Source organism: Polypterus senegalus, chromosome 2, assembly GCF_016835505.1.
Source record: "Polypterus senegalus isolate Bchr_013 chromosome 2, ASM1683550v1, whole genome shotgun sequence".
Lineage (NCBI taxonomy): Eukaryota > Metazoa > Chordata > Cladistia > Polypteriformes > Polypteridae > Polypterus > Polypterus senegalus.
Window position 1 is genome coordinate 280951522 of NC_053155.1, and position 26788 is coordinate 280978309.

The 26788-nt window shown below is 39.7% G+C and overlaps 1 protein-coding gene and 1 long non-coding RNA gene across 3 annotated transcripts in view; one reads left to right on the top strand and one right to left on the bottom strand.

Moving 5' to 3' along the window:
- The window catches only part of LOC120523931 (cGMP-dependent 3',5'-cyclic phosphodiesterase), a 798989-nt gene that overhangs the window by 554866 nt on the left and 217335 nt on the right, over positions 1-26788 (bottom strand). Inside the window, exon 1 of one of the 2 annotated variants that reach the window (XM_039745643.1) lies at positions 13865-13980. The exons of the other annotated variant lie outside the window; for it this stretch is intronic. Within the exon in view, the coding sequence (XP_039601577.1) occupies positions 13865-13881 (17 nt within the window). The 5' untranslated portion in view covers positions 13882-13980. Of the gene's footprint in view, positions 1-13864; positions 13981-26788 lie in introns of those variants that run through there. 2 annotated transcript variants of the gene reach the window in all.
- On the top strand, positions 13073-13940 carry LOC120523932. Its single transcript, XR_005632722.1, has 3 exons — positions 13073-13202; positions 13397-13483; positions 13876-13940. It is a non-coding gene; the product is annotated as an uncharacterized LOC120523932 (long non-coding RNA).

Below are 26788 nucleotides of genomic sequence, written 5' to 3' on the forward strand. Positions count from 1 at the left end.
TAGACAGGAAAGAGGCCCAGATAATAACTTACTAAACACTGGCTTATGAAAATGTGGCTGTTAGTTTAGAAAAGTTAAAGATTAAACATTGAACTGGACATGAGAATAAGAACAGCAAAGTTTTAGCTGAAATCTGCTTGAGAATCTCAACTTTTGAATTATGAGGATTTCTGTAGTTCTCCTATTACGATTTGAACTAAGCCATTTTGTAATTTCTTCTTGAAATTAGTTTAAAAACTTGAACTGAGAGGTTTCCCTTTTTCCTCTGTGAATTGGAGAAAAACTAGTGTTTTATTACATAAATATTACTGATTTGAGATAATGATACATTTTTAATCATAGCAGTGCTTTTTTGATAAATATGAAGCTTAGGATACAAGTAATTACGTATAAATAAATATTAACTACTGTATATACTCACGTATAAGCCAGGTCTTGAAACCCGAAAAACTGATCATAAAATCAGACCCAGACTTATACGCCCATTCAAAAATGCGACCCTTAAATTTATTTTTTTTTCGTATCTTCTTTCCTCCTTCCATCTCGCATCTGTTTCTCAGACACATCGAATTTTGTTGCAGCAGTGCAGTTACCAATTTCTTTTATTACTTCAACAATGTTCAATTTAAAAAAAAAAACCTTTATATTTTCTTCTGATCGAATGTAGATAAGGGATGCTCTTACGATAAAGGTGTATGAGGGTGTGAGATTCAAAAAACACAAAACAATGCAAATAACGCTTCGGAATAGTTCGGGTATTACTGTATACAATAGAGAGAGAGAGAGAGAGACACAGAGGTTAGGAGCATGTGCTGATACAGTGCATTTCCGCATCCATATAGAAAAAAAAGGCAGTGTGCTCCATGGTCAGGTGGGTGTTAGCATATCATTATCTCTTGGACCAATAGCGTGAGTTTTCCACATTCGACTTATACGACCAACATTATGAAATACCACAAATTATACGGTGAAATCAAGTCCTGACTTACCCGCAAGTATATACGGTATGCAAAAAATGTGTATTAAGTTTTATGGGTTGTTAGATATAAAAGGGAGCTGCTTATGTTAAATTTTACACCATCTCAGAAAGGAAAGTCCAGGATAGAACAAAATGTTAGGTAGGAAGTAGAAGAATCAGAACAAAATGGAGTAAAATGTTCTGGTATAAGCAAAATGATTTGCAAAATAACAAAGATTATCTTAAAGATGGACCGGAAAAAGGACAAAGTCTTTGTAAGATTCCATGTGCATCTTGTCCACTCCGCTTGCTTATACCTGTAGATCTTTAACCAACAGGCCAGAGTCTTTAAGTTTTAACATACAGGTGTAATGTTTTCTAAACTGGTTAACATGGATACATTTTCTTTACAGATTTTCTTCTATTTTCTTCTTTGTAGTTGTATTTGACATTTAGTTCCCATTACAAATAATCTCTGCTTCCTTCCAATCTCCACCAATTCAGTTATATTAAAAATGTCTTCCTGGAGCTGTGGCAGGGGTTTCGTTTAAAATATTGAAGAATACAGAAGAAATTCAAAACACAGACAATTTCTGAGTTCTGGGTAATTTCTCAGTTAATCAACAATATTGAAGAGTTTTGAACCTGCAGTTTCTAGTATTAAAATGCGACAGCTAATTTTAATGTGCTCTTGTCCTTTCCCTTTAGTATCCTGCTGTTTGTGTGCTGTCCTGTCTGCAGTGCGCAGTCTGTCTTGTTTTGTAATCACATTATTTGGTTACTAGACGCCTGCTGATGATACTTCTCACATCGATTGACTCATTGATCCAGTTTCTTTGGGCTTAAACTAAAATAACAAAAACATTTTCTTAGACAGTGATTGTACTATGTGAGCAAAGGGGGGCCTCATGGTGACATTACAACTAGACAACATTTTCAAGAGGCCTAAAGTATACACAATAGTTCATTTATTATACAAATACACAAGGGATAGATGCACACTAGGAGAACACATAAATCCAAAGTCAGCAGACCTGAAACGATAACACTGCTACTTCTCTGGATGTGTCTACTCTGCTGAGGAGTCCCAGGGGCTTGACCTGCTTGCCTACCTTGCATAACAACTCACGCATCTTAAATCTCAAAATAGTCTCTTCAGCTCACCTACAGACCTTGCCCAATTGCAACTACTCAGTTCAGGCTCAATGATCCTTCAGTCTTAATGTGACCTTATAGTACATCCACCCTTGGGGTTCATTCTGGACAAACACCAAAAATTACTTTCTGTGCCCTTTGTATACTAAAGAGCAACCAGGATAGAACTCTCTCTCTGTTTTTACTCCAACTCTGAGCTCTAGGTGCACTAAACACCTGCACCCATTTCTTTAAAAAGACAACCCTATCCTACCTCCTAGTGGACAAGCAGGAGAACAGTAACTTACTGCATGTCCTCACTGTACTCTGTCTAGGATAGACAGCTTGAAGCCAGTGCTGCAAACTGCTTGCCACCACTCTTTAGCATTACTTGCCCTGTGAAGCCAAAGCCACATTACACATATTTTGCATGTGGCATGTCAGATATGCCAATGGCAGATGCTGATCTCGTCGCTGTACCATGTCAAATTATATGACTGAAAAATCGCAACCCATGTCACGTTCTCCAACTGAGTCCCAATCTTCCAGTGTAGTTGTGTTCACCCATTCTTCTGACAGCCAATAGCGTGTTGCCTGATGGAGCCAGTGCTGTACGAAAGATTAACAGCTGCAATATGTTCAGCGGCAATTTCATCCCTTTAGTTCTTTTTTACATCCTGTAGTGTAACGTAAAACATGAGACATCAGACAGACAAGATTCTTGCCTGTTTGTGAGGTCCATGCTGCCTGATAGTTTTGAAGTGCACATAAACGTGCTAAGTGTCAATCATTCTGCATATCATAAGATAACAAATTACAAAGAATGAAAGGCAACAAAACAATTCAGATAATTGAAATACATGATTTCTATGAATTACAAAAAAAATACATTTTATGGACAGAATTTGAGTATGCAGGAAAACCTTTAATAGAGATACAACTGATCCTACACATGAGAGAAAAAGCAAGATTTCAGCCATGATTCAAGCTTTAACATACCAGTAAGAAAGTACTGCAGGAGTCACTAAGCTAAAAGAACCTTTGCAGACATCCATTATGAGATGCCTTAGTTCATCAAGAGACAAGACCACAACAATCACATCTTGTGCACTTAAAACAACAAAAAAATCGCTTTTGAAGACTTGAGAGAGTTTTGAAGAAGACAACTCGAAACCTATCATGAACTACTACAGACGACATGTTTGTGTATTTTCAGTTACTCAAAAGCTCATTAAAACAATGACAGTTAATATTCATTTCTAATAATAGGTTAACAGGCCTTAATAATAATGCAACGAATGAGTGTGCTCTAGTACTGCAAAATGGTGCTCATGGCCAGTTCTATCCTTCTTGTTGCCCTAAGCAGTATTTCTAGCTTGCACCCACAACTCACCTTTCTGATTGTGGGGTCCCAAACTGTCCCTTAGCTTGATGATCACTTGATGGAACTGTTCCTACACAATATTTTAAATAAGGGCTATATGCTCTCAATTCCAAAGGCTAATCAAAAACGCATATTGAGATGTCAGTTCCCGACAGTGGGTTTAAAAGAGCAGCTCCTTTATCAGCCTGTTAGCTCTACAGTAGACCAATTGTTTACAAATGATGGCTGATATGCTGCTGTATGCCAGGTCTCATTGTTTGAGAAGCCCACTAACCTCCACTCAAACTGCTCACGAGGCTGACTGCACTTTGTTCAAACTACCAGAAAGTCCTCTGCTCGTGCCCCCTGTAGTAGTAGCAGTTGTACTATTGTCATAATGAAATAATCTCCAGGCCACTTCAGCACTTCTTTCTTAATGTTCAATCTGTCATTTACATAAACAATGGGTCAGGCTGAATTCATGAATGCTCTTTTGGTAATTCATTTACATTTATTCACTTAGCAGATGCTTTTATCCAAAGAGACGTACAAAACAGTTCAACATAATCAAGTAACATCAACCTAAGAAGTGCTACAGGACAGGGTTACAAAATTGATCATCACAAAAGAAGAGCTGTAAACCCAACAGAAAAACACAACTCTACCAGAACCTATCAACGCCATTATCAATTAGAAATTCACAGAACAAGAGAACCTGTTGAGGGAGCTAAACGTTTGGGTGGAGGTGGATAGTTCATTCCACCAGCTAGGGGCTACACTTGAAAAGAAATCTGATACCTTCAGATGTCATTACCTAGTAGACTTGAGTTGGTGAGAAGGAACACGCAACCTCATAAGTGTCTCCATATGCATAAATGCTGACCCGTGATTACTTTGTAGGTAAGCATCAAGGATTTGAACTGAATATGTGCTGTCACAGGGCGCCAATGTAGCAGTTTGAAAAGAGGAGTGACATGTGCCTATCTTAGATGGTTGAAAACAAGATGTGCCACAGTACTTTGGATCATCCACCTGTAGCTTAGTAGCACAAGCACATACTTCCACCAGTAGAAAGTTGCAATAGTCTGTATGTGACAGCACCAAAGCTTGGACCGAGTTGTGCTTCATACTCTGTTCAAAATGGCCTGATGTTGCAGATGTTATGCAGAGAGAATCTGCAAGAATGAAGAGGCACTTGAGATGTGATCAGTAAAGGATATTTGATCATCAATCACTATCCCTGAGTTGCAGAGTAACACTTTTGCGAGCGTTAGCAATAATAAGTTAACAAACCAAAGGTATTTAAAATGAACAAAGAATGCAGATGTATGCTTTCATTCATCAATTCACAGATCTATATGTAGTTCCATACTTGGAACTGTCTCACAGTGAAGGTATCAATTCCCAGTACCATGTAATATAAAGGAAAACAGTATAAAGGAACAGTAAAGGAATCCATGATATCCAAGATGTTTGTCTTTATTTAAACATCATGCCACTTGATGTAATTACTGAAATTGGTGACTTTGAAGACAATACCTCAAAACACGTTAATAGTCTAATTGCAAAGAGTGGGTGGCAAAGAATGGGGGGAACGTAAAGAGAGAAAAAAAGTAGCCAACCAAACAGGAATTAAGTACCCACTTCATAATCACAATCATAAAATGCAATTGGAAAAGCCTGAAGCGCAGGATTTCTTGCAGCTGCACCAGAGTTTAACTGTACACTGGTCCCGTTTCTCCGTGATTTAGGTCCCGGAATACGTAATGGCTTAAAGTTCAGCTTGTTACGCTCTCTAACCGAGAAGACTCACTTGAATTAACGAGATATGCATGATACATGGATAAATCACAACATACTGTGCAACGCTGTGTCTTTGTCATATCTGACCTTCTCGCCGTACCTTACGCATGGTTGGCCCTCCATTGATGTTTAATGTAAGAAAGAGCCGTTGGTTTAGATGACTATAAAGCGCACGGCCCGCACGGCGATCTAACCGCCTGATAAAAGTGTATGATGGACGAAGAAAGACGTGGGCGAGTGGACTACAGAGATTAGCCGCCAGGTTGAAGGCATCGGGCGAGCGGATTGCAGCGCGGGGGTCTTCAATTTGTGGCGTGCCCGCGCTGTAATCCGCTCAGCCGTTCGACTGTAAGGAGCGCGCGTGCCCGTGTCGTCAGTGTACGGCGTTAGTATTGAGTCAAGTACCTTCATTGAAGAAGCTCCATCAAATAGATGGCTGGCTTTTTTATATATATGCTATTAGAACGAAAACTATTTTTGCAGAGCATGGACGAGTCTTTATTAACATCATAAAAGTAGAAAGGGACGGAAATGATTGCGTAGTGACGCTGCTAAAGGAGAAAAAGTTATACACAATTACCGACGCTATGCAATTAAGTAAATCCCGTCTCTTGTAACAGATTTCCGCCGGGCTCAATTGTTGTAATTCTATCGGAACATAACGCAGTAATGGTATTATATAACTAAAGTAAAATAAAACAATCAAGCAGTATAAGAATGATGTTTATAATCGATTTAATTTCTGTTAAAGTTTCTTAAGAACTTACTGGTATGTGTAACTGCAGGCTTCTCTGTGGGGTCGTTCAACGTGCACTTCGCCTTCCTTCCACATCCCAGACATGTGCGCGTTAAGTTAAACTGTAAGTCCAAAGGAGCCCGGTGCGTGTCAGTAAGGACCGGCGTCCCGTCCGAGATTTGTGTTCTACCTGAGCCCAATGCAGTCGGGACAGGCTCCGACTCAACGCGATCCTAACAGGATTGCTGGGCTTAAAAAACCGCCGTACAGACTGCTGTATGTTTCATTCTAAAAGTGCGATTTTTAAATGCGAAGGAAACCAAAAGCGGTTGTTATACAAAAAAATTGTAGAACATATTACTTAAATAATATTAGCACGATTTTTTTATACAGCAGTAAAACGTATTATTAACCCAAATGCCCCTTTGGCGTGTCTGATTTGTTTACTTTATTGATTTATTGAATGAAGGCATAAAAGCAAAGGTCACAAACAAACGAATGTGCTTCACTAATAGATATGAAAAAATAAACACAAACGCAGCTGCTCTAATCGGAAACACTTTCCTGAAAAGAAGCTTTATGTCAAAAGTAAGAGTAAAAGTCAATCTAATTAAAAAAAAAAAAAACTCTAGTCAAAATGCCTTTTACTGCTGGTGTACAAGTTTGTATAAAATGGCCAGCGAGCTTGTAAGATGGTGATCAGGTGTGAAAAATAAATGAACAAGAGCAAAAACGTTCGCGACGGTCTAAAAGAAGGTTTGAGTGCGTCTGCAGGTGATTTGACACAAATAGCTACTTTTATTAATTTCACGATTTGAGCAGCACAGGTTAATGGCTAAGGGTGCCTTTTCTGTGCCACTTGAGTCTCAAGTGTCCTCACTAAGTCCCGTCCAAGAGCTCGGTAAATGAAAGAGAGCGGTGTCTTTTCCCAGCACTTTATGCTTTTGATATCTTCAAGCTGTTTTCTACACCGTTTAATTGCAGGAGATTAAGTGAGCGTTATCTGAAGAATAATAAATCTAAGGTTGGCACCATAAATCGCCACGGTATGCCAGTATGAGCCTCACTCTCCCAGAATGGCTACACTTAAAAGACGTCTGATGGTGTAACTGAGAAAAGTCCAACAATATTTCTTAAACAAACTAGGAACCAAGGTGTAAATAAAAACAATACATCTAAACAAACAAACAAACAAAAAAAACAAACTCACATTCTTTATTGCAAGGTACATTTTCCAATTCCGGACTTATTGCCCGATTAAAAAAAAAAAGAAATCTCTTAGTCTTCAAGGAAGTTGCCCTGTTAAACCCCAAATCCCAGTTTTCACTGCCTGACCACAGCAGTAAAGCTACTGAGCTGAGTGCTGCCTGCTGTTTATCTTAGACAATCCATTACAATTTGCCATTCGGTTGTAAAAGTTCTTAAAATTCCGGTGTATCCCATCTATCGCCATTCATAATCCCTCAATCCAAAGTTTAAAATGTCAATTTTTTTCTGAGCTGTTTACCCAGGTCAGGGTGCCAGGGAGTCGGTGCCCATCCTTTCAGCACTGGTTACAGGGTAAGAACTTAACCTGGATGGGACGCCAGTTGTTAAGTGCAATAATTTAGCTTTGATAAAATACAGCACACAGCAAACCTTACATTGTTTCATTTTGCAAAATGAAAAAGGGAGTAAAAAATGTAATATTTGACTCTTAATTTTTTTGCTAAAATTCTAGAAACTGAAACTGAAAAGAAAAGCAACACAATTTTCAGATAAGCACCATACCTGAAATAATGTGAATCGGTGGGATTAAAATAGTGAGAAAGTCCCATCTACTGTTCTAATTATGATTTCATATAGTGCCTTGCCCAGTTCAGAATACTCCAGCCTTCACTTTAAATATAAAAAGTTGCTGTACTAAGCACACAAATACTGTAAAAATATTACAATACCAAAAAAAAGTGCAGTTTTAGATTGTGTCAGAAAGCATCATTAAATCGCAGGCACTGTGCTGATTAAGTAGTCAGGGCAACAGGATTCAAAGAATGCAGAGAGATTTTTCAGAAGGTCTCCTCGACAGGCAGGCATACAAACTTATAGAAAAAACAGGAAAGTCGAGGCTAGCCGGTGACAATACCAGGATCCACACTGGCTGAACGAAACACCAGGTAGGTGAAGAAACGGTATAATATGTCAAAAATTCGGAAAAGCAGACATCCATTATGAGATGCCTTAGTTCATCAAGAGACAAGACCACAACAATCACATCTTGTGCACTTAAAACAACAAAAAAATCGCTTTTGAAGACTTGAGAGAGTTTTGAAGAAGACAACTCGAAACCTATCATGAACTACTACAGACGACATGTTTGTGTATTTTCAGTTACTCAAAAGCTCATTAAAACAATGACAGTTAATATTCATTTCTAATAATAGGTTAACAGGCCTTAATAATAATGCAACGAATGAGTGTGCTCTAGTACTGCAAAATGGTGCTCATGGCCAGTTCTATCCTTCTTGTTGCCCTAAGCAGTATTTCTAGCTTGCACCCACAACTCACCTTTCTGATTGTGGGGTCCCAAACTGTCCCTTAGCTTGATGATCACTTGATGGAACTGTTCCTACACAATATTTTAAATAAGGGCTATATGCTCTCAATTCCAAAGGCTAATCAAAAACGCATATTGAGATGTCAGTTCCCGACAGTGGGTTTAAAAGAGCAGCTCCTTTATCAGCCTGTTAGCTCTACAGTAGACCAATTGTTTACAAATGATGGCTGATATGCTGCTGTATGCCAGGTCTCATTGTTTGAGAAGCCCACTAACCTCCACTCAAACTGCTCACGAGGCTGACTGCACTTTGTTCAAACTACCAGAAAGTCCTCTGCTCGTGCCCCCTGTAGTAGTAGCAGTTGTACTATTGTCATAATGAAATAATCTCCAGGCCACTTCAGCACTTCTTTCTTAATGTTCAATCTGTCATTTACATAAACAATGGGTCAGGCTGAATTCATGAATGCTCTTTTGGTAATTCATTTACATTTATTCACTTAGCAGATGCTTTTATCCAAAGAGACGTACAAAACAGTTCAACATAATCAAGTAACATCAACCTAAGAAGTGCTACAGGACAGGGTTACAAAATTGATCATCACAAAAGAAGAGCTGTAAACCCAACAGAAAAACACAACTCTACCAGAACCTATCAACGCCATTATCAATTAGAAATTCACAGAACAAGAGAACCTGTTGAGGGAGCTAAACGTTTGGGTGGAGGTGGATAGTTCATTCCACCAGCTAGGGGCTACACTTGAAAAGAAATCTGATACCTTCAGATGTCATTACCTAGTAGACTTGAGTTGGTGAGAAGGAACACGCAACCTCATAAGTGTCTCCATATGCATAAATGCTGACCCGGTGATTACTTTGTAGGTAAGCATCAAGGATTTGAACTGAATATGTGCTGTCACAGGGCGCCAATGTAGCAGTTTGAAAAGAGGAGTGACATGTGCCTATCTTAGATGGTTGAAAACAAGATGTGCCACAGTACTTTGGATCATCCACCTGTAGCTTAGTAGCACAAGCACATACTTCCACCAGTAGAAAGTTGCAATAGTCTGTATGTGACAGCACCAAAGCTTGGACCGAGAGTTGTGCTTCATACTCTGTTCAAAATGGCCTGATGTTGCAGATGTTATGCAGAGAGAATCTGCAAGAATGAAGAGGCACTTGAGATGTGATCAGTAAAGGATATTTGATCATCAATCACTATCCCTGAGTTGCAGAGTAACACTTTTGCGAGCGTTAGCAATAATAAGTTAACAAACCAAAGGTATTTAAAATGAACAAAGAATGCAGATGTATGCTTTCATTCATCAATTCACAGATCTATATGTAGTTCCATACTTGGAACTGTCTCACAGTGAAGGTATCAATTCCCAGTACCATGTAATATAAAGGAAAACAGTATAAAGGAACAGTAAAGGAATCCATGATATCCAAGATGTTTGTCTTTATTTAAACATCATGCCACTTGATGTAATTACTGAAATTGGTGACTTTGAAGACAATACCTCAAAACACGTTAATAGTCTAATTGCAAAGAGTGGGTGGCAAAGAATGGGGGGAACGTAAAGAGAGAAAAAAAGTAGCCAACCAAACAGGAATTAAGTACCCACTTCATAATCACAATCATAAAATGCAATTGGAAAAGCCTGAAGCGCAGGATTTCTTGCAGCTGCACCAGAGTTTAACTGTACACTGGTCCCGTTTCTCCGTGATTTAGGTCCCGGAATACGTAATGGCTTAAAGTTCAGCTTGTTACGCTCTCTAACCGAGAAGACTCACTTGAATTAACGAGATATGCATGATACATGGATAAATCACAACATACTGTGCAACGCTGTGTCTTTGTCATATCTGACCTTCTCGCCGTACCTTACGCATGGTTGGCCCTCCATTGATGTTTAATGTAAGAAAGAGCCGTTGGTTTAGATGACTATAAAGCGCACGGCCCGCACGGCGATCTAACCGCCTGATAAAAGTGTATGATGGACGAAGAAAGACGTGGGCGAGTGGACTACAGAGATTAGCCGCCAGGTTGAAGGCATCGGGCGAGCGGATTGCAGCGCGGGGGTCTTCAATTTGTGGCGTGCCCGCGCTGTAATCCGCTCAGCCGTTCGACTGTAAGGAGCGCGCGTGCCCGTGTCGTCAGTGTACGGCGTTAGTATTGAGTCAAGTACCTTCATTGAAGAAGCTCCATCAAATAGATGGCTGGCTTTTTTATATATATGCTATTAGAACGAAAACTATTTTTGCAGAGCATGGACGAGTCTTTATTAACATCATAAAAGTAGAAAGGGACGGAAATGATTGCGTAGTGACGCTGCTAAAGGAGAAAAAGTTATACACAATTACCGACGCTATGCAATTAAGTAAATCCCGTCTCTTGTAACAGATTTCCGCCGGGCTCAATTGTTGTAATTCTATCGGAACATAACGCAGTAATGGTATTATATAACTAAAGTAAAATAAAACAATCAAGCAGTATAAGAATGATGTTTATAATCGATTTAATTTCTGTTAAAGTTTCTTAAGAACTTACTGGTATGTGTAACTGCAGGCTTCTCTGTGGGGTCGTTCAACGTGCACTTCGCCTTCCTTCCACATCCCAGACATGTGCGCGTTAAGTTAAACTGTAAGTCCAAAGGAGCCCGGTGCGTGTCAGTAAGGACCGGCGTCCCGTCCGAGATTTGTGTTCTACCTTGAGCCCAATGCAGTCGGGACAGGCTCCGACTCAACGCGATCCTAACAGGATTGCTGGGCTTAAAAAACCGCCGTACAGACTGCTGTATGTTTCATTCTAAAAGTGCGATTTTTAAATGCGAAGGAAACCAAAAGCGGTTGTTATACAAAAAAATTGTAGAACATATTACTTAAATAATATTAGCACGATTTTTTTATACAGCAGTAAAACGTATTATTAACCCAAATGCCCCTTTGGCGTGTCTGATTTGTTTACTTTATTGATTTATTGAATGAAGGCATAAAAGCAAAGGTCACAAACAAACGAATGTGCTTCACTAATAGATATGAAAAAATAAACACAAACGCAGCTGCTCCTAATCGGAAACACTTTCCTGAAAAGAAGCTTTATGTCAAAAGTAAGAGTAAAAGTCAATCTAATTAAAAAAAACTCTAGTCAAAATGCCTTTTACTGCTGGTGTACAAGTTTGTATAAAATGGCCAGCGAGCTTGTAAGATGGTGATCAGGTGTGAAAAATAAATGAACAAGAGCAAAAACGTTCGCGACGGTCTAAAAGAAGGTTTGAGTGCGTCTGCAGGTGATTTGACACAAATAGCTACTTTTATTAATTTCACGATTTGAGCAGCACAGGTTAATGGCTAAGGGTGCCCTTTTCTGTGCCACTTGAGTCTCAAGTGTCCTCACTAAGTCCCGTCCAAGAGCTCGGTAAATGAAAGAGAGCGGTGTCTTTTCCCAGCACTTTATGCTTTTGATATCTTCAAGCTGTTTTCTACACCGTTTAATTGCAGGAGATTAAGTGAGCGTTATCTGAAGAATAATAAATCTAAGGTTGGCACCATAAATCGCCACGGTATGCCAGTATGAGCCTCACTCTCCCAGAATGGCTACACTTAAAAGACGTCTGATGGTGTAACTGAGAAAAGTCCAACAATATTTCTTAAACAAACTAGGAACCAAGGTGTAAATAAAAACAATACATCTAAACAAACAAACAAACAAAAAAAACAAACTCACATTCTTTATTGCAAGGTACATTTTCCAATTCCGGACTTATTGCCCGATTAAAAAAAAAAAGAAATCTCTTAGTCTTCAAGGAAGTTGCCCTGTTAAACCCCAAATCCCAGTTTTCACTGCCTGACCACAGCAGTAAAGCTACTGAGCTGAGTGCTGCCTGCTGTTTATCTTAGACAATCCATTACAATTTGCCATTCGGTTGTAAAAGTTCTTAAAATTCCGGTGTATCCCATCTATCGCCATTCATAATCCCTCAATCCAAAGTTTAAAATGTCAATTTTTTTTTCTGAGCTGTTTACCCAGGTCAGGGTGCCAGGGAGTCGGTGCCCATCCTTTCAGCACTGGTTACAGGGTAAGAACTTAACCTGGATGGGACGCCAGTTGTTAAGTGCAATAATTTAGCTTTGATAAAATACAGCACACAGCAAACCTTACATTGTTTCATTTTGCAAAATGAAAAAGGGAGTAAAAAATGTAATATTTGACTCTTAATTTTTTTGCTAAAATTCTAGAAACTGAAACTGAAAAGAAAAGCAACACAATTTTCAGATAAGCACCATACCTGAAATAATGTGAATCGGTGGGATTAAAATAGTGAGAAAGTCCCATCTACTGTTCTAATTATGATTTCATATAGTGCCTTGCCCAGTTCAGAATACTCCAGCCTTCACTTTAAATATAAAAAGTTGCTGTACTAAGCACACAAATACTGTAAAAATATTACAATACCAAAAAAAAGTGCAGTTTTAGATTGTGTCAGAAAGCATCATTAAATCGCAGGCACTGTGCTGATTAAGTAGTCAGGGCAACAGGATTCAAAGAATGCAGAGAGATTTTTCAGAAGGTCTCCTCGACAGGCAGGCATACAAACTTATAGAAAAAACAGGAAAGTCGAGGCTAGCCGGTGACAATACCAGGATCCACACTGGCTGAACGAAACACCAGGTAGGTGAAGAAACGGTATAATATGTCAAAAAATTCCGGAAAAGCAAAGCAAATTCACTTAATGTCTCTCACTGCTACTGTACCTACAGTAAAAACAAGACACAGCTGATCTAAACTCTGCTGTCATGGGATTTTATTTTTATTATCTTAATAAACAATAGCTTGACTCCAGCTCTTCACTGTCTGTCCCACAGAAGAATAAAAGACGGACACCAAGCGGCAATCTTTCCTTCAGTATTTCTCCTCTTTTCCATCCAAAGGTGTGCCCCAGTGCCATAAAGGTAGGATGCCTTTTTCTAAATGCCTTGCTGGATTTGCTCGCTTCTTTTGCACTTGATGATTTTTATAACAGCGCTCCCCACATGATAATCAAATGAGCCAGAAATAGAATTTCTTCACTTAATTTTTACATTGTATGATCACCAGCTAGTCTGACAGCAAGACAGAGCCAAATGAAGCAATGACATTAAGAAAATCTGAAATATTTAAATTTATTAAAGAGCTGATAAAAGATATTTGAGGTTCTTTAAAGATAAAATGCTATTATTTATTCCTGTTTCTTGCCATCTACCTCTCATTGCAATAAAAAGAATAACATTTCAGTGTCTTTAAATGCCACCAGGAGAATTTATGATCTGAGTAACGTATAATTGTTGACTCACCTCTCTCCTAGCAACATGACTGAAGACTGCTTAGATAAATCTGTGCAAGTGGAACATGGAAACTGCTTGTCTTCACACAGGCTGGAGGTGCAGTGATTACTGTAGAGTCTGTGTCACCCACTCTTATGTGCATTAAAGGAAATACCCAGGCATGAACATTTAGGAAACAGTGGATGTGTCATTACTCATTTCCTGCTATCAGTTCCTTATTTGTTCAGCATTCATTCAAATGGCCAGTCCTTTATCTCGCCTGCATGCAAAGCACAGACAAATATGAACATGAATTCAGTACAAGGGTTCGGCATTGAAGAATGAAGGCATAATGTGGCTTTGTGCAAACACAATGCTGCTAATATTGATGTCAAGAACAAAGCAAATTTGCTAAATGAAAAAAAAAAAATGTTTAATAAACAGCTGTTGTTTATTTGCATTGACTGTCATTTGATAAGGTTTCATTTTTTGTCTTGTTATTAATCATTGTTTTTATTTAAGTGGTGTGGCTTAGAGACTTGGCGTGTACGCTACTTGTAAAGATTTTGTTTGTTCTGTGTGCAACGACTATTTCGTTGGAATATTTTCTGCCTCAATCATGCAGTGCTATGATCTGCAAAAATTAATGACTTAAGGTGGATATTTCTCACTTAAAATCAAATTTTGCCAGATATAGGCATGAAACTGATGATCATAATAATTCCCACACTGAGGCTTGTTACAATGGAAAATATACATGTGTTCACTGAATGTGACCTCATTAGCAGGTCTGATTTCATTCAAGATACTCAAGGGAAAGCCATTAACAGTACCATGATATTTATTCAGTCACTCCACTGTCCTGCTGATTCTAATCTTAGGGTCACTGGGAGCTGAAGCTCATTCTAGCAGCACTCACTGCAAGGCAGGGACCTGCCCTGGTGAGGGCATTCATATTTGCATACTCATTCATGCTGGAGCACTTTATGTGTCACAAATATAACTAACATGCAAATCCTTCGGCAAAAATACTGTTCCCGTTCCAAAGAAGGCAGGCCCCTCCTCACCTAAATGACTATAGGCATGAAATTGTGAGAGTGACTTAAGTGAGCATGGATGTGATCTGTGATGCACTGGATCCCCACTCAGTGTTGGCTCTCATCATAAAACCAGTGGCTCTGATATAGGCTCCAGCCCAAGCAAGCACTAATTATAGAGCAGTGGCACTTGCATCACACATCACGAAGAACGTCGAGAAGCTGGCCCTGAACTATATGAGTCTTCTTGTGAAAGACCACTTGAACACACCGCAGTTTACCCATCGGATAAAGGCTCCATACAGCTTTTTTCCATGTGGTCAAAGCTTGCAGCACTGTGAGAAATCTGTTTTTGATTTCTCCAGGGCATTTAATACCATCCATCCATCCGTATTAAGGGGTAAACACAGGGTATACAGAAGGATGAGACTATGGTGTCCTGGATAATGGACTATCAGCACTAAGATAGTAATAATAAAGTTCTATCTATCTATCTATCTTTCTAAATATGAGTTTTATGTGACAGGCACAAGAAGACAAGATTAGTTCATCACAGTCGAGTGCAAAAATCGTGAAATCTGAAAATGAAAAGTGTTGATGTTGTTGATTGCATAAGGGACACATCATACAGGGTGGCACAGGAAAACGGGCAATTTTCAATTGACGTTCAATGCACGAATAAACATATTACAAAATACATTTAATGATGATACAGTATGTATTGCACAGGATATGCATATAATGATGGTAATCAATATTCATTTTATGTTTTGAAGAAAACATCACAAAGGTGTTGTCCATTTCCCCGTACACATTCTGACAGCCTGTTGTGGAAATTCTGCATTGCACGACGTCCCATGTCAAGAGGAATGCCGGCGATTTCTGCTTTAATCTTCCTTTTTAGTTCAGCAATGGATACAGGACATGCATGGTACACTTGGCTTTTAAGATGTCCACACAGAAAAAAAATCACAAACAGTGAGATCTGGGGATCATGGATGCCATGAAATGTCACTGTTGCACGAAGTAACGTGCCTTCCAAACAGTCGGCGAATAGCTGCCATCGATGGTCAGGCAGTAGGTGAAGTGGCTCCACCTGGGGACTTTTTTTAAGGCTGAACCTGTTTCTTCGAAATTACGCACCCATGTTGTAATTGCATGAGAAGACGGGACATGTCCTAAATGGTAATGATGCTGAAATTCCCACAGTCACACAATGATCATTCTCATAAAAGGTTTTCACAGCGAATGCTCATTGTGCACCACTCCACTGCTCCTTTATAACTAATGGCAAGGGGTTCTAAACAAGGTCACATTGGTCCCAGACAATTGAAATACTCATATAGACACAAGAAATGTGCAAACTTCACACTGACAGCAAATAAGCGAGATTCAGACCTAGTCTCTTGCATCTGTAAGGCAGCAGCTCTCCTTGCACCTTTTGCCTACATGCTGGCCTTGCAGAAAAACCTTCACTAATTTAAGAGTTAAAACAGACTTGACAAAGTATTCCAATAAACACAGAAGGAACAATCAATTTACTAGGGCATGCTCAGGATGAAAAGCATTTTTAGTTGGGCAATTTGTCAATCTCGGTCACTTAAGTTTTGATATTTATTATGGCAATAAATAAGCCCTTCAGACATCAGGTGAAAAGAAAGAACCAAATACACTATAAGGAATGAGGAAACTGTCTCAACAACGTATACCTCATATAGGCAAAGAGAAACAAGAGTTGGAGCACTGAAATAACTGCTGAAATTCAAACAATTTTTAACCAACTGCTAAAATAGGAACAATTTGCAAACAATACTTCTTCTTCTTGTGTCTGCTCCCGTTAGGGGTTGCCACAGCGGATCATTTTTTTTCCATATCTTACTGTCCTCTACATCTTATTCTGTTACACCCAGCACCTGCATGTCCTCTCTCACCACATCCATAAACCTTCTCTTAGGCCTCCCTTTGTTCCTCTTCCCTGGTAGCTCTATCCTTCTCCCAATATACTCAGCCTCTCTCCTCTGCACATGTCCAAACCAACGTAATCTCGCCTCCCTGACTTTGTCTCCTAACCGCCCAACTTGAGCTGACCCTCTAATGTATTCATTTCTAATCCTATCCATCCCGTCACGCCTAATACAAATCTTAGCATCTTTGACTCTGCCACCTCCAGCTCTGTCTCCTGCTTTCTGGTCAGTGCCACCGTCTCCAACTTATATAACATAGCTGGTCTCACTACCGTTCTGTAGACCTTCCCTTTCACTCTTGCTGATACCAGTCTGTCACAAATCACGTCCGACACTCTTCTCCACCCATTCCACCCTGCCTGGGCTCTCTTTATCACCTCTCTTCCACAATCCCCATTACTCTGTACTGTTGATCCCAAGTATTTAAACTCTCATCCTCATTCCACTGACCTCCCTCTCATTTACACACATGTATTCTGCCTTGTTCCTAAACAATGGTAATACTAATAATATTATTAAGTTAGCTGAGATGTCTCCTGACTCATTTTGTTTCATGTATAAAGCTAAAAGTCTGTGAAATAAATTATCCTTCAATAAGCTTTGGGAAATCAAGTGAAAAAGAAAAAAAGCAAAAGTATAAGAAAAAATGCGATACACATGAAAAATGGTGGGTGATGCAAAAGATAAAGAGGTGTTCAAAATATTTACTAAATGAATAAAATATTATTAACCTGGCAATGCTATGCACAGTTCACATGGCCTGGTTTTGATTTTCATTCTCCATACTTTCTATGTGATTCTGCATGTTCCCCTTAAGTGAGCGTGGATGTGAGCTGTGATGCACTGGGTCCCCACTCAGTGTTGGCTCTTGCCTTAGAACCAGCAGCACTGAGATAGGCTCCAGACCATATAACCACTAAATGGATTAAATAAGTTATAAGCAGATGGATACGTGGATGTAGTTCTTCAGCACTTACCTTTTCCACAAGAGATTGTTCCTGCTTTATGCCCAGTGTTGCTGGAAAAGGCTTAAACCTCCTACAAATTTATAATGGAAATGTAATGATGGAGAGATGCAATTTACAGCTGAGAATTGCTAAGCAAGGTTAATGAGAATATAAAGAAATATTAAAAAATGGACTTTAGGTTACTGTAAGTATAAGTTCACTTGGGCTTTGCAAGTGTTTTTGTGGCTACCTAAGCAATAGGTGTGTAGAGTGTAAAGCTAAGACCTCCTTAGCATTAAGGAGTAGCCTGGTCACTCATCTTCATCTTCTAATGAGATCCTTCTTTGTGTGCCTTACTCAGCTCCTTTAATTAGACATCTTGTTCACAGGCTCCTGAGTTGAACCTGAGTATTCTGAATTACCTCTTAATTTGACATTTGCTTGTTGTGTGTATTGATGTCTCATTCTGGATGGAGTCCTGTCATGCTTCCAAAATTACCTCATCTACTCCATTTATCCATCCATCCATTTTCTAATTAAATAATACAGGTTCACGGGGTCTGCTGGAGCCAATCCCAGCCAACACAGGGCACAAGGCAGGAACCAATCCTGAGGGTGCCAACCCACCGCAGGACACACACAAACACATCCACACACCAAGCACACACTAGGGCCAATTTAGAATCACCAATCCACCTAACCCACATGTCTTTGGATTGTGGGAGGAAACCGAGCGCCCGGAGGAAACCCACGCAGACACGGGAGAACATGCAAACAGGAGGACCGGGACCCCAGGTCTCCTAACTGAAGCAGCGCTACCACTCGCCATGGTTAGGTTTTTCAATCCTGATTAAGAAGGTTCAAAAATGGATGGGGTCCAGGAAACCTTCATGAGTTTTAGTTGCCTTGATTTTCCTTTGAGGTGCCTGTTATGTTTTTATATCTAAAATGCTTTAAGACGGGGAACTTCCATTCTAACAAACCGATAAGGCAATGTGTAACTAATCCTGCAGATGTGCCATGTGCTCACAGTCATTTTTACCAAAGCCCGTTTAAGGCTAAACGTCCACATTAAACAGAAAATGTACTCATTAATTTACAAAGAAAGCAAATGGACCTGTGTGCTCCAATCTTTTGCACAATTAATATGTTTTGCTAAGTTATTACATGTAAAGGACATTTACTCTGTGTATTTCTGCATAATAAATACTACATGTGCCAGTTCAATTATATGGGGATGATAAGATCATATAATTTAACTGTAGTCGTGATATACATCCATCCATCCATTTTCTAACCCGCTGAATCCGAATACAGGGTCACGGGGGTCTGCTGGAGCCAATCCCAGCCAACACAGGGCACAAGGCAGGAGCCACCGCAGGACACACACAAACACACCCACACACCAAGCACACACTAGGGCCAATTTAGAATCACCAATCCACCTAACCTGCCGGAGCACCCGGAGGAAACCCACGCAGAAACGGGGAGAACATGCAAACTCCACGCAGGGAAGACCCAGGAAGCGAACCCGGGTCTCCTAACTGCGAGGCAGCAGCGCTACCACTGCGCCACCGTGCCGCCTCGTCGTGATATACAAGTAGGTCCTATTTAATGATAAGATGTTTTACCAAAGACCTCCAATCTGTCTAGATATTTGGGTACCCAAGCTCTTCCAACTTTGTCAGCATTTGCCATTATGAACTGAGATGTTCCTATGCCATTCTCTGTAAGATCTGCTGTAATAAAGGATGTTCATTTAAACCACTTCAGTAGTGAGTAATCTCAGCTGTTATGGCAAAGGAACCTTTTCCCAACATTACACCTCTGGTTAAATCTAAAGGAACAGACTGATTGCTGATATGAGAAGGGAGAAGGCGGACTAACAATGGAGGTCGGTTAGAGCCTCTCATTAGGAGACTGATTATAATGAAAGCCCTCACTCATGGCGACTCTCCATGAACTGAGCTTATTAGCCCCGACTTAAAGCATATCCCTAAATTCAGAGTAAATAAATCTGATCTCTGAGTACCACAGGGGCTGTACTTTTTTTTCAAACTGGTTTCTTTATTTACAGTTACTCCTGACTATTAATGGGACACCTCAGTCATAGAAATTACCACTGGCATAGATGTAACTTCTTTATGAAACTCCAAAAGGCGCTAATTGTTTTCATATTGTTTTCTATTTCTGTTTATTCTTCACTTTATAAATTGAAGCCCAATCTGAGTGCCCTCTTTGGACCTTGTTTATTTTTTAGGCTACTAGACAAAGGGCAGTCAATAGTTAGCTGGTATCCTCATTACCAAATCCACTTGTTTATCAGGCCAAAGAACATCTCATGTCTAAAATTAGATACATTTAGATATAAAACAAGAGATCATTACTGATCACAGGTTTACATTTCTATGCAGTTAACATAAAGCCATGCCCTGGAAAATGTGACAATTCCTGCAGCATGAAAATGATCTAAAAACACAATAGCAGGCAAAGGAAGAATCTCAATCATCAAAAAAAAAAAAAAAAACAAAACACACAATCTGCCCATCATCTATTTAACTTGCAAGTGTAGGTGGCCAAGGCCTCAACAGTGTGGCAGCATTTTGCATGGCCCACTCACACACACATCTGCACTGAACCACTTCAGAGTCTTCAATTGGGGTAGAAGAGTCCTTTCATTAGGTTGGCTGGCCCAGCACTGACTCAGTGGAGAAGGGGATGATGGGCAACTAGTTAGTCGAGGTCTCTGACTGTCTCTGGCTTGTCTTGACTCCGTTTCTACAATTTGGCAGTGGCTCTACAATTAGCAAATGGACAGATATTGTTGTTTTTCATTTATGTTACTTAATTTCTATTTTATTTTTGAATGTATCTGAACAAATCTGCATCATTATATGTGATATTTCTGTATTTAGTGAGTGGTATACAGTGGTATTCTTGCATTTTACCTTGAGAGCTGTCAGGGTGTTCTACGCCCACACTTGCTGAGGGGTGCTGTGCAAGAGTAAAGTAGTTTGTACTGTTAAATTGTATTTTTAAAGTGGCCATGATAATTTGACCATCTAGCTCTCTGAAGAGGAATACTTGTGCTCTGCTTTATGTGTTGTATTTACTCCATTTTTTGATAACCATTGCATGCCTAGCCCACCTGCAAGGGGTCTTTCTCTGAATTGCCTTTACCAAGATTCCTTCCATTATTTTTTCCCTACAAGGTTTTTTTATGGGGTAGTTTTTCTCTTATCTATTTAGGAAGTCAAGGCTTCTGTTATAAACTGGGACCACTAAAGCCCATTGAGGCATTTCTAGTGGGATTTTGGGCTATATAAGAAATACATTGTTGTTGGCACGCAGGATGAATCAGGCCCAGGCTTTCTTGAGATGGCCCTGTTTCCTTCAAAAGTGCTATCAGATTTTTTTTTCAGCAGTATTTGTGGAAACACAGCTTTATAGGACTTATTTTTACTGTGCAGTTAATTTATATTAATGAATGTAGAATTGCACATACAAATGAACATATACTCTTACTTTACACATACATTTGAGAGCACTGTCCTTTCAATAGCAGAGTTAAATCACTGACACCCTATTCACCATATTGCGTCCATCAATTGGACATTAATAGATACATTAATTGTACTATGTCGGTAAGTATTTCTGGTACCTCAACGCAAGAGTTTTACTGGGTCAGTAAGTAGTGAGAGTACGTACCGTCTGTCTAGTACCTCCGGATACTACGTACGTTCTATGTGCTCACTTACTACTGCTTGGTGTGCCCCTCGCATCATGCCTCAATGTGTGCACTCGTGTAGAGTAGCTCTGTATCAGCAAATGCATTATACACGTGGTGCACTGAAGTGAACTCCAATGAGAAAAACTTCCTTTGCATTAAGTCAACTTGGCTGCTGCTTGCAATGAGCATAGCTCCTACCTTTCAGTCAGCAGTCATTACACTACAACAATGAATTCTGGAAGAAGCAAAGTCTCTCTAAAGTAAGACCTCCACTATTTCTCAGCCTGAAATAAGCATTCCACTGTGAGTGATTGATCATTTCATGTCATTTTTAAATCCAGATCAGGGTTGTGGCTGGCGCCTATCTCAGCTAGCATAGGGCACAAAGCAAGAACAAACCCTGAATAAGGCGCCAGTTCATTGTACGGTGAACACAATCACACACACACCTAAACACACACTAGGGCCAATTCACCTAACCTGCATGTCTTTGAAAAGTGGGAGGAAACCCACACAGATGTGGGGAAAAGGAAAAGGTGGTCTCCTTAGTGCAAGGCAACACCGCTACCACTGCACCACCCTGTCTGATTAATCGCTTGCAATTAGATTTCAGTTTTTACTTTCATTTATATCAAATAAAATCAAATTGAATTTGTCACATACAATTATACATATAGTACATATATATTGAAAAGCTTAGTTGCTCTACTCCAATGTCTATGCCTTTATGAAGTATAAAAGGACAATAACAATAATACATGACTTTATAAAAACTTTTAATTTTACTAATGATTTTTGATAGGTTAATGAAGCTATTCACTTATTTATTATTTTTCATCAACTAAATAGCACAATGTGAGAGAGTTAAAAATAGGGTCTCCTGTAGGTCTAGACACTTTTCTTATTGAATGTGAACCCTATGATATGGTGAACTCAGTTGCTGGCTTTGTACACCAGTCATTTCTTAATTCATCCATTATCCAACCCGCTATATCCTAACTACATGGTCACGGGGGTCTGCTGGAGCCAACACAGGGCGCAAGTCAGGAAACATACCCCAGGCAGGCCGCCAGCCCACCGCAGGGCACACACACACACCCAAACACCAAGCACAATTTAGGACTGCCAATCCACCTAACCTGCATGTCTTTGGACTGAGGGAGGAAACCCACACAGACACGGGGAGAACATGCAAACTCCTCGCAGGGAGGACCCGGGAAGCGAACCCAGGTCTCCTAATTGCGAGGCAGCAGCGCTACCGTGCCGCCTTTCTTAATTCAATATTATTGTTTTCACAGTATTATGGGCTGTAGTTAGGCGATAGTACATATCATGATTGGTTTTGTTGTTGGTTGTGCATAGAAGATTGTGAAATTTGAATACATTCAGACACCGTTGCAAGGGAAGTTTGAAGAAAATACAGAAAAATGTATACTCATAGCACAGTTTATTAGAAAATATGTGGTTAATTCCGAAGCTAAAAGCCTGCAGTGTCTTACATAAATGTACCGCTGTAGGGCAGCACACAGAGGGAGGTCTACGACCATAGGGCAATTCTTTGCAATTGGCTGACGCCTCTGACTCAAACATCAGCACACACTACACATGCTGCAGGCTTAACTAGCTCTAAAAGTGGCTGTGTGCACTTGGAAAACAATTTTACACATTGTATGTAGTTGTATCCCTTATGCTAGATAACGTCAATAAGCCAGCACCACAACCTTTCCATGTTCATTCATGTCATTTCAGGGTCATTAGGACCAGCTGCCTCACCCAGATACAGTGGCATAAGGGCAGGTGCCAACCCTAAATGGACCACCACTCCACTGCAGGGCACAATCACAATACAAAAGTGCCAATCAACTTAACACACACACATCTTTGGGTAGTGAAGAAAACTCTGGGATTCTGAGAGAAATCAATGCAGATACAGAGGGAACTTACAAACTACACAAAGTAATGCTTGGCCAGGAATGAAGCCTGTGAAGCTATGAGGCAGCTAATTAATCTAATACATTCCAAAAAAGGACATTAAACCTTTAAACGTAGGCGCATGCTTCCATAAATGATCATCTCTGCTGCTCACGTCCTTCTGTTGCACTGCCTAGTTTCAGAATATTCAATATTTAATTTTGAAGTGAAACTCATCATCAGGTGTATGAGAAAATCATTACTGAAAAACCAATTTTTAGCACCCAGTGGAGTAAACCATTAAAACAGTCATAAATCAATCAGTTATTCAACACCACTAATCTTGTGAATGAAGATAAAGAATAATCCAATAGTCAATAATCACTCATGGGGGTCAAGACAAATTACAGCATGCCGTAAAACAATAGCTTTTGTAATAAACAAAATAATTAAAAAAAAAAAACTTGAAAATAAGAAGAGTGTAAAGGGAGGGAAAAGTTTAACTCTTTGTGTGGATCCCAAAATGCTCTTTTAGTGTCTCCCATTATTTGGCATTATCTGGGCTGAGGTCACACGACTGCCCATCCATTACTGCCTGCAATGCTTCAGTGTCGCTCTCTGGTCATTAACACACTGTCCAAACATTTAAAGATGCACCCTAGCACATCTTCAGGATGCTTTATTCGGTGTTTACTTCAGCCTAGTAATGAATCTTCATTTCTCAATATTTAAGCAGCCTTCCTTTTATAATGTTGCATTGCTGTTATGATAAATGGTGCACTGAATCATGCCTTATCTGAAACACCTAATTTGTTCCCAATCCAAGACACAGTCGAAATGACCTTCCATCTGGGTTCTGAATGGCTCTGATGTCTGCTCATTTCCAACATTTCTTCTGCTTTAATATCTCGCTTACTTGGACACCTCGTTCTCGTATACCCTAACTCACAGTGAAATTTAGCCAAGACTGCCAAATGCGTTTTTCCATTTCTCTGATGCACTTGTTAACAGTTTGACTTCACATTACAATACATTTTTTCTAAATGGAGTAGGGGAGCAGCTAATATGATGTGTGCAAATGACCTGCATTTTAAAATCTGCTTAGAAACAATTAACAGCAAGATAGAGAGCAAGAATAAGTGTCACAACATATCACAGCAAATGTTCACACTACAAATTATTAATAATATTATGATTATTTAGATTTGGCAGACACCTTTACCCAAGATGACCTATAACATTATAATTATACGGATTTATTTGTTATGATTGGTGCATTAGACACCATAAGTGAATTACTGAGAGACTGGCTGATGGGGCTGAATTGGCCAACTTGTTTGAACTCCAATGCCTTAGTGACTAAGCGACACCAACTGGCCTTGAACTATGTGATGTATTATGAAATCAATGAAATAGAAACAACATTAACTTTGTATTCTTTACTGCAATTAAAACTAAAACTCATTTAATCTTCTCCTAAACATTTCCTAAAAATGTGGTAATATTTCTATGGAAGTCTCCTTCCTGTACCTCAGATATTACAGTATTAACACACTCACCCCTGTTAGCCAAAAGACCCCAGAATCGGGAAGTGGGCCTTAAATGTCAAAGGATTTGGAGAACCAGTTCGCTCCACAGTGAAAGGTAGAATGACCTGCTCACTTAAATGCTATAGCTGACTGTAAACTGAATTCATATAAAAAAGACTGTTGTAACAGAAAGCACCATAACCAAGTTCAGAGCACTTATTTAGATTCTATCTGTGTGAAGCTGGTATTCTCCCCTGATGTTCACGTAGGATTCAAGTTTCAGGATACATTTCTGTAATAAGCAGAGATCCTGAACTGCTTTAGGCCACATGTTCCGAGATCCCAGGATCAAGTCTTGTCTCTCCCAGAACACTGATCAGTCAAAAATGGGCACAGAAAACAAATTACTGTAAGATTCATGATTACATTTGCTTGTCCTATTTGCTCCAACAGATGAACTGACATTCATTTATTCATTCATTTTCTGAAACCATCCATCCATAAAGTAGGGTCACAGGAGAAAGGAGCCTCTCCTGGCAGCATACATTTATTTAAAAAAACATGAAAGGAATTACAATGACTGATTCAGCATAGTGAGGCTGGCGAGGCTATTCAGGTTGAATTGTCCTTGTAGGACCTGAATAGATGGGATAGAGCGGATGACACAATGAACTGCAATTTGAACATTGGGTGTTTCACTAATAGTTGGTGCTTGCTTTGCTGCTGATGCGGTCAAGAGACCCTGGCCTTTAATGATACTGTTTTCTAAAAAAGTGAGATGGACAAAGGATAGACAATGGATGGATGTACAGTACTGTGCAAAATCTTAGGCACTGGTAGAAAAATACTATAAAGAAGGAATGATCTAAAAAATAATGCCATGAATGGTTTCTTTTAAGTAATACATTCCCTACAAAGTACAGTAAACAGAAGAAACCAACATGACATCAATATTTAGTGTTAACACACATTACCTCAAAAACAGCAGCAATTATTAAGTATTTTAGGTACATTTCCATGTAGTTTCTGAAAGGAAATAGCCTACTGGAGAACTAAACATATTTGATTGTATGGTTAGGATTGACACATTTGATTTGCCTTGGATTATGACACTAACTACAATATTTAAGGATTAGTGATGAGCGAGCACCAAAGTGTTTGGGTGTTCGGTCCGAACACATCGCGATGTTCGTGTGCTGTACCGAGCACCCGAGTATAATGTAAGTCAATGGGAGACAACCAGGCACCCCCTGCTCTGAAGAAGGGAGGGCGCCTGGTCCATTGGAAAAGGTCAGAAAGTGACAGAAACACCACCCAAATGGACCGGGAACAGCATGGGGACGATGTCTGGATGCATCTTGGACTCCCAAGTCGCTGCTGGGAACCAGTTTGTCCAAGTTGTACACCACTTTTACAGACTGACAAAAACACACCCAAAAACCCCCAAAAAATCAATTTTACAGGAAAAATGATGCTCTAAAACATTATATGCGAGTGCATGCTGTTTAGCACCCGATGACGTGTTCCGACCAGCCAATCACTGTAATGCCAGCACCTGACATGGCTACTGGCATTACAGTGAGGGCAGTACTTACCTGCCCCTTGATTGGCTGTCTCCAACCCGCGAAACATGCGGGGCGAGAACTCGAGCATGGCGCACAAGCACATGTGGCGCTCGCTCAAGTAGCTCCATGCTCCGAGCATAGCGATGCTCGAGCCGAACACATGTTTGGCCGAGCATGCTCACTCATCACTATTAAGGATTAAAACTTATTAACACGGCTTTCCTGATTATATGTTTTTTTTTTCTATTATACCACCGAGGGCTGGGAAACA